This window comes from Mycteria americana, chromosome 6 (assembly GCF_035582795.1).
Source record: "Mycteria americana isolate JAX WOST 10 ecotype Jacksonville Zoo and Gardens chromosome 6, USCA_MyAme_1.0, whole genome shotgun sequence".
NCBI classification, from domain to species: domain Eukaryota; kingdom Metazoa; phylum Chordata; class Aves; order Ciconiiformes; family Ciconiidae; genus Mycteria; species Mycteria americana.
This window is the reverse complement of record NC_134370.1, coordinates 42,427,442-42,442,020: the sequence shown is the minus strand read 5'-3', so window position 1 is coordinate 42,442,020 and position 14,579 is coordinate 42,427,442. Positions and strand designations below refer to the sequence as shown.

General features: G+C 45.2%; 1 protein-coding gene across 3 annotated transcripts in view; it reads left to right on the top strand.

Moving 5' to 3' along the window:
* Positions 1-14,080, top strand: part of RNLS (renalase, FAD dependent amine oxidase) — an 81,978-nt gene extending 67,898 nt beyond the window's left edge. For all 3 annotated transcript variants that reach the window (XM_075505509.1, XM_075505510.1, XM_075505508.1), the window contains 2 exons: positions 7,119-7,294; positions 13,804-14,080. In XM_075505509.1, coding sequence (XP_075361624.1) covers positions 7,119-7,294; positions 13,804-13,956 — 329 coding nt within the window. In that variant the 3' untranslated portion in view covers positions 13,957-14,080. The remainder of the gene's footprint in view (positions 1-7,118; positions 7,295-13,803) is intronic.
* The last annotated feature ends 499 nt before the right edge of the window (positions 14,081-14,579 follow it).

The window sequence follows — 14,579 nt, the reverse complement described above, 5'->3', positions numbered from 1 at the left end:
TCCTCCCCTTCCACAGTTACTTTTCAACCTGTCACACTCCCAGAACATGATAGATACTATCCTGACCATTTGCCAAATGAATCCTATGACTTGCAGGCTCTGATGGTGTTCTCCCTGCTAAGGAAACTTCAGGCTTCTGTGGATCCCAGGGATTGCAGCTAATCTCCAAAATATCTTTTGAATTTAGGGACCCTGAACCCTGACCTTGGCATAGATTCACCAGAAAAAAGTAGCTTTTGCATTTTCACAGAATCACAGAATCATATAGGTTGGAAAAGACCTTTAAGATCATCGAGTCCAACCATAAACCTAACACTGCCAAAACCACCACTACACCATGTCTCTAAGCACCTCATCCAAACGTCCTTTAAATACCTCCAGGGATGGCGACTCAACCACTTCCCTGGGCAGCCTGTTCCAATGCTTGATAACCCTCTCGGTGAAGAAAAATTTCCTAATATCCAGTCTAAACCTCCCCTGGCGCAACTTGAGGCCATTTCCTCTTGTCCTATCACTTGTTACCTGGGAGAAGAGACCGACCCCCACCTCTCTACAACCTCCTTTCAGGTAGTTGAAGAGAGCGATAAGGTCTCCCCTCAGCCTCCTTTTCTCCAGGCTAAACAGTCCCAGCTCCCTCAGCCGCTCCTCATAAGACTTCTGCTCCAGACCCTTCACCAGCTTTTTTGCCCTTCTCTGCACATCATTTTGCAAGGGAGAAGGTTTTGGTGGACAGATAATCCACTGTGGGCTTTCTCTGAGAAGTTATGTTTTGTTTTATTGAGGTGTTTATGCTTTAGCGATCTCTCTGTCCCCTTTCTTCCCTGAGACTGGTGGTAAGGAGGACGTGGCCACTGCAGGAGCTGACTTTTCACCCTTAATATCATCTGAGAACTTTCCAGGGCAGAAGGAGGTCCCTGTGGGAGGACTTGGCACCATGGGCCGTTCATATTGTCACTGTCCTGCAGTACAGAATGCATGGAGGAATTCACCCACAAGTCTTTTTATCCCTCCATAATAGTGACAGCTGCACTTCTAGCCTGAGCAGCTTTGCTGAGAAGCTTCACCCAGGACACCATGCTCTTCCATCTTACCATTCCACACTAAATGGCTCCTAGCACTTCAAAGCTAGGAGCCACCTTTCTGATGCCATATGTTCTTGAGCTGCAAGCCACTGTGCTGGGGAAGTGGCCCTGGGCTCTGTTGTCTGTGCTCTTCTCCAGGGCATCTTTTATTAGCCCCATCCTTTTTCTGGAAGATAATACTCCTAACAGGCTTAATCCTGCATAAATTCTTACTGTCAGTAGTCTGTCTTTTTCTTTACACAGCCTGTGTGATTCTTCCAGATGGGAATTAATGATGAGTGTTGAGACAGTGCCAAAACATTAAGAAGCTGATGGCTACCTTCTCCTGCTCACAATCCAAACACCTTTCCCTTCATTCCCAGGTTGTAGGTCAAGATCCAGTTTCCCCAGAGAGTTCAACACGGGGAGACTTTGCTAGCACTTAATTCACAGTTATAACTGGCTGAAGTGCAGTGTATGGTGAGCTCTTATTGCTTTCATGCTTTCTGTCCTTGACACCCCTTCCAGATAGATGATATGTCCTCTACCTGTGACAGCTTGTACTTCATGCTGCTCGGTGTTGGAGGTCTTCCTCGTCTGTTTTCATGGGCTTATACAAACCTACCAGGCTCCAGCTGGAGGCAGCAGGGTGGGCGTCTCTGGCCTGACCCTGCTCCCAGCAGAGCAAACATCACAGCTACAGAAGGTGTCCAGGCGAGTTGGGGCAGTCCCCGAGGATGGAGACCCCACCACCACTGAGGCCCCCTCCTAGGGATGCCCTGCTCACACAGGAAGGGGCTATATCTTCATGTCTAATTGGGATTTTCTCTCGTTGCAGTTGTGCCCATTGGCTCTTGTCCTGTTGCTTTGAATTTCTAAGAAGAGTCTGTCTCTGCCATCTCTGTCACCTTCCTGTTAGGATGTGGAAGATGAAGTTAGATCCTCACTTTTCAATTCCCCACTTATTTAATTCTGCATTTAGTTAATCTCCTGTCTTTCAATTAATCCATTTTCCTTTTCCATGTATGTGGTTTCAGACTCGCTAAGAGGGGAAGATACTGCTGATCAGACCAACAGTGCAGCCAGACTTTGGTCTGAAGTGCTTCAGCGTCTCCCATAAGGTCTTTGTGGACTAGACTTTCTGTGGGGGACTGGTGGAACTTCATACTTTGACTGTGAGACAAAAAAACTGGGATTTCTTCATCCCTACTACTCTGCTCAGCCTTGCAGGCTGCTCAGAACGACTGCATGTAGACAGTGGTGGTGGCCAAGACATCCCAAGGAGTGTGGCCATGTTAAATCTGAGACGTACATCAGAGCCTGGCTCTGCCCCTCTTCCCATCCTCACGAGCCAGCCACTCCACAGTCTGCAGGGTCCGCACAGCCCCAGCCGCTGCTGCCAGGCCAGGCAGCGATGCAGCAGCTCTTGCGACACCTTCCCTGTCACGGATGGGATGCTGGGCTGGATGGGGCAATACGCCAAAGATCTTGCAGTTCTTTTCTTTTTACACGGAAGCAAAATGAGTCTTGAAAGGAATGTGTTTATCCTCACATTTGTCACTTCTTATCTACTACCTGCCTGTGTCGGTCCTGTGTGATGCAGCAGAACAAAAGAAATTAACAGTAAAATGAGGAAAAACTAACGCAGAAGCAAAGGAAACCTGTAGTTATAGTGTTGCATCTTCCCTATGCCATGGGGGAGGAGAGTCTGAACCTCGGGCACAAACTGTGTCCGCCAAACTGCCGTCGCTGCATGAGATGATGCTGGCATTTCCCTCCCTGGCCACAGCCTCAATAGTGTCTCTGCACAAAAAGCCGCTTTCTTCCTGGTGCGAGTTAACAGAGGCAGACCAGAGGGGATGGGGGGCAGGCACCCAGCCCCTGCAGCCGATGTCGCTGCTGTGTCGATGCAGCATGGGCTGGATGGAGGAAGGAGAGCCAGGCGCAAGCTTGCTGCTTGTAGATTTTCAGTGGGGTCCCTGAGCAACTGCGGATGCCAAGGACACTGCCAACGCTGGCAGAGCGGCTCCTTGCTCATTAAGTAGGTATAAGCTACAGCCAACTCTGCCGTCTCATTCTAGCTCTGATCTACCTGGCGTCTTATGCCTTCCACTGCATCAACTGATTGGATTAATTGCCATTCAGCTGGGATGAGAGGTGGGGAGAACTGGGAGCAGATGAAAGCTTTTATGCTGCTTCTATTCATCCTCAGATCATTACCCCTTGCATTGCTGAGCTTTCCTGAGCTTGCCACATCTCCCATGCTGCTTTGTCATCTGCTAGCATGGCCATGGATGGTTTGCATCCTTGCCGCAAATAAAAGGAAATTAAAATCTCATGAGAAGCCCTGCCAGAAGCCCTTGTTTTTAAGCTAGCTGTTGCAGCCCGATCTAAACATGTTGGCAGGAAAATGACAGTTTTAGTCCTGCGACAGGTGAACAGTCGTTCATACCCGGTGTATCAAGGCTGAGATACTCCCATTGCTTCAATGAAAAATCTATTTTAAATTCCTCTCTTAGCCAGTATTTTTGCAGAAGAAAGAAAAAGGCTTGAGGCTAAACTTGATCCTTGCAGGCTGCATATTTCAGGCTGCATACTGGAAGGCTGTGACTCAGTGGCCTTTGGAAGCTCTCCAAGCTATCAGTAGCTCAAAGGAGGAATTAAAAACTCAACAAACTGCCTGTTCTCCTGAAACTTGTTTTGTACATGCTATGGAAGAGATGAAAGACTTGAAAGAAGGCGTCCCTGTCCAAGAATCATTGGCTATAACAAGTCACAGCAAGCAATGAATATTTATTTTATTAAAATGCTTAAACGTCTTTTAATGAGTCTTTTTGCCAAGTTTATGTGGAAGAATTTGCCAAAATACTGTGTGTACTATAATAAATCCCAAGGTACCTAGTAGGCTTCCCCACTTGGTCTTCTGACCCTGACAGTCTCTCTGTAGAGATGTCACAATACCTGTTTTCTCCCCCAAAATGGGAAGGATAGACTGAGTAACATTTCTGATGTTTTTCCAGACAGTTGGAAAAGCTGATGTGAACAGAGATATGTCCTGTGCTAGCCTGTGAAACTAGGCTTGGGGGTAGCAGGAGGAATCTCAGGAAGATGAGTCTGAGGCTGGATGTTAGACTCAGGCAATCAGTTCATCAGAGCTCAGGGAAGAAGATGGCCCCTTTGGCTGAGCCTCTGCTTCTAAACAAGAGTGGTCCTTGTTTCACTCTACAGTCTTAGTTCCCAGATCTGCCTTGCCCTTATCCCAAATCCATGTCAGGTGGATATCTTGAACCTGTACATCCCTGATGGTTTAAGGCTTACTTTCAAGCCCAAGACACAAGAGAGCAAAATCAGCACCTCAGATTAAAAGAGGAAACAAACTCAAAGTTTCTGGACACTTCAGAAAATCACCCAGGAAAAGAGCTATAGTACTTGCTGAAAACAGAGCTTGTGAGCCCAACCCAGGGAGTGAAGTGAGTGATCTTCTGCTCTTAGGAGTGCCTTACTTGGAAAAGGAGAACTAAGAAAAGGCAGGACCATGGCTTGGTGCCTTCAGACGTGGCCTGTCAGGGTGCATTTCTGATCACAACCAGGAAACATCTTCCCACCCTTTTTGCCACATTTTTCCAGTTCTCAAGAGCAAGGGTTGACTGAGCTGACCCACCAAAGAAAGAGTTACAGTGAAGGGGTCCTTCCAACTGAAGTTAAAGCCATTGGTTTCATGCTTGCTGTGGGTGCTAGGACTTGGTACTGCTGCTCCTCAGTAGTGTATTCTGAAGTGATCAGCTCAGGACAGAAAGCTTATCAGAGAAAGACATTTTGGTTGCCTTTGGAAAGCTGGAATTTGTCATCTTCTCAAAGGGGATCTCCAGCTGGAGGATCTGGAGCTGGAGATCTCTTCACCAACACAGCAGAGAGAAAGATTTCTATCAGACTTGGTACCTAACTGTCAGAACTGGTCAGAAAGTGTTCAACTGCCTCTTTCTGTGTGGATTCCTTGGTCATAGAATGCTCGTTTGCTGAAACTAAAATATTTTTCTAGGAATGTGCTAATTCAAACAAAGGTTTAGCTAGAAAACACTTTCTGCTTCTAAAAGAGGGAATTTCTGGTTAATGGAGTGAGAGGGAATTGCTTAATTTAATGACCAGCTCAGTGAGTTTGAGCTCTCAGATGAAATATAGCAGAACCCAGGTCGTGTCCTTGCTCCAGCAAATGCATCCTGCTCATTCGAAGCACAACAGCCCCAGCAGGAACGACTCACACAAGGATCTGCTGGGTCCTCATTGCGCCTTGGCACAGGGAAATCACTGAGCCTGAAAGTCCCCTATTCTAGGCAAATTCTCTGGCTGCTGGTTGTTTGCTGTCAAGACCAAGACTGTAAGGTGACAAGCCAACATGCAGGCGGGGACAGAGGTCCCTTGCTGTAGAGAACCTACAGCCAGCCCCAGCCGTAATGAAGTTTGGCCATTTCCGAGTCTGCTGGGATGAACATCAGCACTTGAGCTGCCTTCAGTTCTTCCCGTGGCACTGCAGCCTGGTTGATTTTTAAGGGACAAACTCTTTTTTTGAGTTTTGCTCACTTGCACATATTTGCCCAAGGACAGAAGTTGTATTGAAGGTTCATACTCCCCAAAACATACATGTAGACAACCACACGTTGATTTCCCGAAAGTTGCTAGAGCAGCAAAATTTAAGTTGAGTTCACTTGTGCAGGTCAAAAGGAAGTGCTGATTTCTCAAGCTAACCTGCCCTGGCTTCTGTTCCACTTCTCCCCCTCCATAAATGTAAAGTATTGGTTTTATTCTAGCCTTTCAACTATGTAAATATTGTTCCATGGCCAATATGCAACCAGTTATAGAGGGACCAGATGCTTTTCACAGTAATGCAACAAACACTCTTCTTTTTTTGACCTTTGCCTTAAAGATAATTTTTATCTCATGATGATTTCATGTTCAAGTCTTTCATATTTCTGTGTTGCAGAGATTGTCCCCTTAAGGGGACATGTGTTTCAAATATGCAGGGGAGGAAGAATATAAATTAGTCTGATGTAGGTGGGTAAGCAAATTGGCTGTGGTGACCCAGCTACCTGCTCTCCTCTGGCTGTTCAGACAGAGGAGGTGGCTTGCTGGCAGAGCCGTGCTGTTGTCAGTGTGGTGGCTTTTGTGCATCAGGCTTGCGGTGGCTGCAACTACAATTTATTTGTTTTACATCTGACATGCACTGCTGTGCTCAGAAGGACTTCACGTGCCTTCAGCCATAAGCAGAGCGTCGAGCCCCTGGGGATATATCCCCATGAGCGTCGGCAGAGCCATTCCATTTCCAAGAATAATCTTCCATCCAAAAAAAAAAAAAAAAAAAAGCATCATCCAATACCTTAATCTTACCATATGGCTGCGTGAGCTTCAGCCTTTGGTAAAGGGTTTTCCCTTTACCATTGCCAGTGATAACGCGAGTCCCAGCTGCAAGTGTAGCCCTTTGGGAAGCCTAACCTCCACAATCACCACCCAAGCAAGACCTTGCAGGTGGGTGGCTGCGACCATGTGCCTCCGAGTGCCCTGCAGTTGTAGGGGTATTACTTGTTACTATTTGTAGACCTGGCTGGAAAAATTCCTACAAAGCGGTTTTATGTGGTCTTCTTGTTCTCTTTTGCCTGTTTGCCACAATCGCCAGGTGGTTGCCCTCCTTGTAGAGCTTGTCGAAATATCTGGGAGGAAAAAGGGGAACGGTTTGCTTCCAGTATATTCCCTGCTCCTTCCCACTGCTACTTAACGGGGTGTGGGAATGCCTTGAGGTTCCTCTAGGAGATATATGTAGAGCTAGGGTTATTGCAATGGGAAAACCATCACAAATTTCGCAAAAAGCCTGGATTTCTTCCCTGTGCTTCTTGTGAACAACTTGTGTTGTTACTCCTTGTGGTTTTTTCCAGCTGGAAGAACAGGGTGGTGCCACAGGTGTTTTCGTTCTTGTTGACTCCTAGGCTAAAGGCACAATTGTCAGCATGCGGGGAAGGCAAGTATTAATGAGTAATTTTTCAAAAGCATCTCTCCTCTTTATTTCAGAGTCTCCTGAAATTGGCCCCTCAGTTGTAGTTCACACAACTGTGACGTTTGGAAGCGAGCACCTGGATTCAGACCCTGCAGAGGTGCAGCAGTTAATTCTCAGTCACCTGGAGAGGATTGTGCCATCCCTACCTAAACCAGACAGCATCAAGTGTCAGAAATGGAGATACTCTCAGGTACTCTGTGGTGGGATCAGTCAGCTGGGAGGATGCTGCTGGGGCAATGTTGTAGTACTGACTTGCGGTGTATCGCAAGAAACGGGACATCATACAGGACATCCAGTGGTTTTCATCCTCAGGGAGCAAGAGGGGAGGGGATAGTTGCTTGATATCTGTAATACATTCTTCCACATAGCCATGAGCAGCATCCAAGGCTGGCCAACAACAGTCAGTTCATTTCTAGTCATCTTTTTATGTAGTGGACCTGGCTCAGCAGTAAGTTAAGCAGCACTCCTGGTAAGCAGGGACAGGAGCAGTGCACAGGAAGGAGGTAAATCCCACATACTTCGGTGGGATTTTCACTGGTATTTAAAAATGTGACTCAATCTGTCTCTTCTGTATCCAAAAGTATGTGGTATTATTAGCAAAATTCCCACCCTGCCACAGAGTAGCAGAAGTCCTTGCGTTCAGATGTACTAACTGTTATTATTTGATTTGGCCCGGTTCAATTCAACAGTATGTTATGTGAAAAATATTTTAAACTAAACTACCTAGGGGTAATAATAGCAAAATATGTATATTTTAGACTTCTTTTAAAAATCCAAGGAAATTGTTGGCAATTTCCTAAAGTATTGGAGTGTATCTACATGTTTACCCAAAGCCTCTTAAGTTAAATTACATTGATGAAATTGAATGTGGAAGTTGATGCAAAATATTTACTTAAAGCAGTCCCCTAAAAATTTTTCCTTTTATGAAGTCTGGAAAAGTTACTGTAGATGACTGTTGTGAAATCTGCTCATACCCCTTGATCTGCATCCAATTTAGGAACCTGGTCCAAAGCACAAAGTTTATTTTTCTGCAAGCTGGGTATTGGTAGTTTGCAAATCACTTCCCAGTGCATAGTATTTGTTCTCAGTTGTATAAAAATGACCTTAACATAGGTTTTAATGTTTCAGATGACTCATAAATAAATCATGGTATGTTTTATATGTTCCTCTTTATCAGTTCAGGGGTTTTTTTGTATCTCTCTACAGTTGTCACTGTTAAAGCATCCTTTTCTGGTTGTAACTTCTGGTCTTTTTTTCTGTGCTATCTGTTACCTTTCTGCTTCAAACTGCTTGTGAGCACAAGAACTGCAGGTGGTAGGGAGGAGAAGAATTGGATCTATCTCCAACAGACAGGCACTTGGTTGACCAGCTCTGGAAAGGGCTCCCAAAACAAAGTAAGAAGTATTTTTAAACAGAATTAATACACCCTAGATACTGCTGCTATCAGAGAGCTCTATCATAAAATTGGTCAAATTCAGCTACTTTGTGTATGTGTGCAAGGAAAGGGCTTAGTATGCCTTTTCCTTGCACTGCACACACTTCTAGCATAGTGTTAAAGGTGACATACAAAGGTGACAATGATATGCATCATATATGGCCCATTCTGATTTGTTTCACCATGAAAACATGGATAAAGGAAAAGATAAGAATGGCAATTAATTTCTTACTACTGAATAAAAAAAAAGGTCTCAATTGCATTCTACCAAACAACTATGTTTTTTGAATCCTGGCAAAATTATGGCCATACAGGCTTTATTATAACCTTGTATCTATTGCTTCATCTTTTAGAGGTAGCTGGAACAGTGACTGTAGGACTGAACTCTTGTTTTCCACAATTGCTTCAAAATCGTTGTCTTCCTAAATCACCTGTTTCCCCTATTTAAAAATTGCATTCGGACATTATACTGCTGGATGATGCTGTATTATTTTCTCAAACCACTGTACAATTTATAGCTCTTCTCACTTTCTTCTCCTGCCTCTGTTGCCTGCTATTGATCATGCTGCTACTAACCAAAACCACCGACTTCAGCAGCTGCTTGTGCTTTATGGCTGTGTCACAGGAGGAATTATCACCAGTCTTTAATTAGGTAGATGAATGTCAATATGTCTTAGATTGCAAATAAGTCAGTGTAGGTCAGATCTGTTATCTCAATAAAGAGATCTCTATTGCCACCCTATGAAATAATCACTACCTAAATTAAATATCTGGGACAGAGCTCCCTCTTTCTCTTAAAGCTATCTTTACTTTCAATTATAATAAGCTGTTGCCACAGAAGCAAAGGGAACTGGTAAGATGGGTGCATCTTTCCCCTGACTCTTTTAGATGGGATTTATCCTACTTGTTAATTAAATCCGGCTGTAACGTCCTTCACATGGCCAAACACAATCCTGGGATTAAAATGCAGACATTACAATTATCTGTGTTGGATGAGGGGTTAGGACTTCCAAACTTCTACTGACACTACTTAGCAGCACAGCTGCAATTCTGGATCCCCTGCTTTAATTATGATAAGACACTATTAGCATTCAGAGCCAACAGCTTCCCAACCCATCACATCCCTTTGACAGAGTCACTTTATATGTATAAGGGATACTGGGAAAACACAGAATCATAGAAATTGAACCTCTTCAGAGGGGACCTCAGAAGGGACCTCTGCAGGTCTCTAGTCCAACATGTTGCTCAAAGCAGAACTATCACCAGCACTAGGTGACCTCAACCATGGCTTTGTCTAGCTGAGTCTTGAAGTCTTTGAGGATGGAGATCCAACACGCTGTGGCATATAGCTGAGGGTAATTTGGAATTTATGTTGGACAACACCTTCAGAAGAACTTGAAGAAGGGGCAGGATCATTCCTTTCCCCAGTCACTATGTCTGGATTGAGGGCCTTTACTACATTGAGCACACAGTCTTGCCACACAGGCAAAAAGATGCAGGCTGTGATGTGAAAATACTGATCCTGTGATCAGTATGACAAACCAGAAGCTGTTTGGTACAGCCAGCATCAAATAAGCACTGGATAGTCAAGAAGGAAGAACACTCAAGAAGTCTTTTTCTGCTAAAGCTTTCTTCATTGTTTATGCTCAGTGACCTCAATTTGTAAGAAAAATTTAGGAATAAATTAAGTACTGACCTAAAATTAGTCTGAGAAAGGTGATCTCTGGATGGATTTACCATACATGGCTAGACTCTTCTGTTAAGTTGAATAATGGAGAACGGGTTGCAACTGGCTACAAATTCATTTCGGATAATTACCTCCTTTAAAGAGATGCTAACATGCCAGTAACACAGAATGCAGCCAGTAACATAAATGTGGGTGTTTTGCAGCTGATCTGTACTTGAAAATGGCAGATTACGGCATGGCAGTGGCTAGTTGAGTGTACATTTGAATCAATGGAAAAATCCCCTGGACTGAACAAGATGCCTTGGACTTTAGGTCTTGTTCACCAAAGCTGGCAGTCGCACGATGGGATACAGTAACGGTTTACTGCACAGGAATCCAAAACATATCTTTGGACCAAAAGATATGTTTGAATCCAAAACATATATCCAAACCAGTCTTTAATAGCAGGGCCAATTGTTCTCTGGGTACCCAGCCCCCGGAGTTGGAAGATAGGGACGGGGACCAGAATGGAGCCCCCATAATCCAGGGGGAAATGGTTAGTGACCTGCTGCACCACTTAGACACTCACAAGTCTATGGGGCCTGATGAGATCCACCTGAGAGTACTGAAGGAACTGGCAGATGTGCTCACCAAGCCCCTTTCCATCATTTACCAGCAGTCCTGGCTAACTGGGGAGGTCCCTGCTGACTGGAGATTAGCTAATGTGACGCCCATCTTCAAGAAGGGCCGGAAGGAGGACCCAGGGAACTACAGGCCTGTCAGCCTGACCTCGGTGCCGGGGAATTTGATGGAGCAGATCATCCTGAGTGCTATCACACGGCATGTAGAAAATAACCAAGGGATCAAGCCCAGCCAGCATGGGTTCAGGAAAGGCAGGTCCTGCTTGACCAACCTGATCTCCTTCTATGACAAGGTGACCTGCCTAGTAGATGAGGGAAAGGCTGTGGATGTTGTCTACCTAGACTTCAGTAAAGCCTTTGACACGGTTTCCCACAGCATTCTCCTGGAGAAACTGGCTGCTCATGGCTTGGACGGGTGTACTCTTCGCTGGGTAAAGACCTGGTTGGATGGCCGGGCCCAAAGAGTGGTGGTGAATGGAGTTTACTCCAGTTGGCGGCCGGTCACAAGCGGTGTTCCCCAGGGCTCTGTGTTGGGGCCAGTTCTGTTTAATATCTTTATCAATGATCTGGATGAAGGGATCGAGTGCACCCTCAGTAAGTTTGCAGATGACACCAAGTTGTGTGGGAGTGTTGGTCTGCTGGAGGGTAGGAAGGCTCTGCAGAGGGACCTGGACAGGCTGGATCAATGGGCCGAGGTCAATTGTATGAGGTTTAACAAGGCCAAGTGCAAGGTCCTGCACTTGGGCCACAGCAACCCCATGCAATGCTACAGGCTTGGGGAAGAGTGGCTGGAAAGCTGCCAGGCAGAAAAGGACGTGGGGGTGTTGGTTGACAGCCACCTGAATATGAGCCAGCAGTGTGCCCAGGTGGCCAAGAAAGCCAATGGCATCCTGGCTTGTATCAAAAATAGCGTGGCCAGCAGGAGTAGGGAAGTGATCGTGCCCCTGTACTCGGCACTGGTGCGGCCGCACCTCGAATACTGTGTTCAGTTTTGGGCCCCCCACTACAAGAGAGACATTGGGGTGCTGGAGCGAGTCCAGAGAAGGGCAACAAAGCTGGTGAAGGGTCTGGAGCAGAAGTCTTATGAGGAGCGGCTGAGGGAGCTGGGGTTGTTTAGCCTGGAGAAAAGGAGGCTGAGGGGAGACCTTATCGCTCTCTACAGCTACCTGAAAGGAGGTTGTAGAGAGGTGGGGGTCGGTCTCTTCTCCCAGGTAACAAGTGATAGGACAAGAGGAAATGGCCTCAAGTTGCACCAGGGGAGGTTTAGACTGGATATTAGGAAATTTTTCTTCACTGAAAGGGTTATCAAGCATTGGAACAGGCTGCCCAGGGAGGTGGTTGAGTCGCCATCCCTGGAGGTATTTAAAAGACGTTTGGATGAGGTGCTTAGGGACATGGTGTAGTGGTGGTCTTGGTAGTGTTAGGTTTATGGTTGGACTCAATGATCTTAAAGGTCTTTTCCAACCTATACGATTCTGTGATTCTGTGATATCTTTGGACCAAAGGCAGAAAGTCAAGAAATGATCGAAAGAAAATTGTACTCTCTGTATCATGCTTTATGATCTCCATGGTTTGATCTCTGTTGCTGGTCTACTGCTGTGCTTCTGCTCTTTTTTTTTCCTCTCTCTCTCTGGCTTTCTCCTCTTTTCCTCTTTTTCAACATTTTCCTCTTCAATTTTTTCCTCTTTTTCAACATTTCATCCTTATGAGTCTTGTTTTGTCATTCCTTTTCTGGGACTATTTCTTCCTACCTTCATCCTCTGATCACTTCATCATCAAGCTGTCCTGCATCTTCTTATCTTTTTTATCCCTTCTGCCTGATCCTGCCTTGCCCTCACGTTTACCTTTAGGCCAGTGCTGCTGCTGCCTTATCTCCATTCTGAGATTCAGTGGTGCTGATCTGGGGTGCACTGATTTAGTACAACATGGACACTCAGCCTTTGTACGTAGGTTTGAAACAGGCTACAACAACGTGTGACACAGCCAAGCGTGGTAAAAACACAAATGCTGTGTGCTTTTACTCTGCCATTTGACATGCATTGGTGTTTGTCATAAAGTACAATACTCCTGTACCATGAGTTCCAGGTAGCTTCAGGTTAATAGGTACTGGTCAAAGCAAAGTCCATTCACTTTTAGAAATGTCAGACAGAACTGCTCAAGACCTGCCACTCCACAGATACAAGTTTAATTGAGGGTATAGTGCCAGGAAAATTATATTTAAAATTAATACAATGCATACATTGAGAATGACATTAAATATTTATCAAAACAACCGTATTCAGAACTTATCCCATGCTACTTACAGAGAAAGTGTTGATTGTATCTCTAGCAGTGTCTAAAAATTGTTTGCTACTCAGATGAAAAAGGAGACCAGCATAGCAGAGCCAGAGTCAGGGTGGGTTGTCCCAAGGCTGTATGTACGCTTGCACAGCAGCATGAAGCATGGGCAGGTCATCGTGACAGTTGTTGATCTGAAGTCCACCTCACTTCCCATCCAGGAAGGTCACCTGGGCAACCCAATCATGTTGCAGGCTCTCTTGGAAACAGCAGGCTCCCTTTCCTTTGTTGAACGGTTACATATCTGGGGGTTTTTGAAAGCCCACCTTTGCTGATGTGAGATCATGTGTCTTCATACCTTTTGGCTTAGAGATCTCCATGCCTCATCTATCCAGGGTCAGGCAATTAATTTCTGCTGAGACAGACTGAGAATAAGATAGGATGGGGCTGTAAAGTTTCTAAATTTCCACATACAGGAAAGCTTTATTCTAATTATTTAACTGCAGAAGATAAATATTTTACTATGGTACTTTGATCATTAATGCTTGGACCTACGATCTGGGATGGGAGGGGTGCCTCATATGAAGGCATGTGTCTCAGGAATACAGACTTTTCTGGCATGAAATTCAGGTAAATAAAATACTTTCTTTTCCATCTCCCTGTATGCTTTTCTTTTTCAGGTTACAAAAGCTGTGCCCAATTGTCTGGGACAAATGATTCTTCATACTCAACCTCTCCTGATTTGTGGGGGCGATGGATTTACTCGTTCCAACTTCGATGGCTGCATAGATTCTGCTATGAGTCTTGCAGAGGCTGTGAAGTCTCATTTATAGCAATTTCAAAGTCAGCTGCTAAACTTAGTCTAGACTTATGATGAATTTGACTATGATGGATTGAATTCTAGTTTAGTGTTAACATCACTGGCCTCTCTCTTGCAAAAATAAATAAAGGAAGATCTGTTGGTGTGCTGTTATAATTATTGGGATGGAACTGAACTGTATTTTCCAGGATCTGTGCTGTGAGTGGTTACTTTGCTTGAAGTAAAGCCTTTTCTGGCTCTAGTCAGAGGCACTGAGCTCCAGCAGTCTTGCCAGGTCTCCTGATACTTTTACAGCCCATGAAAAGTATGTCAAGGGGAGGAGCCTGACTTGAAGCAGCACAAAAACCCATGGAGCTGCGGAGTTTACTCCTTCTCTGAGCATTTGGAGCCCTGGAAGTGACAGAAGGAACATGCACAATTGATCACAGAGCTTTCATGTGGTCATTTCTTCTGGTGCAGATCAGCCCTGGTCATGGTTATTGTGTTGGCCATGGGGAATCAGTGATGGGGCATACCTTGCTATGCTTCTCAAGTTGGACGGCCTACGCAAGGTCTAACCATATCGACTCAAGGTCTAACCATGTCTCCAGGCATGGACAACTTTAAGTGAGGGATTGTAGTTATCTGCTGACCAGA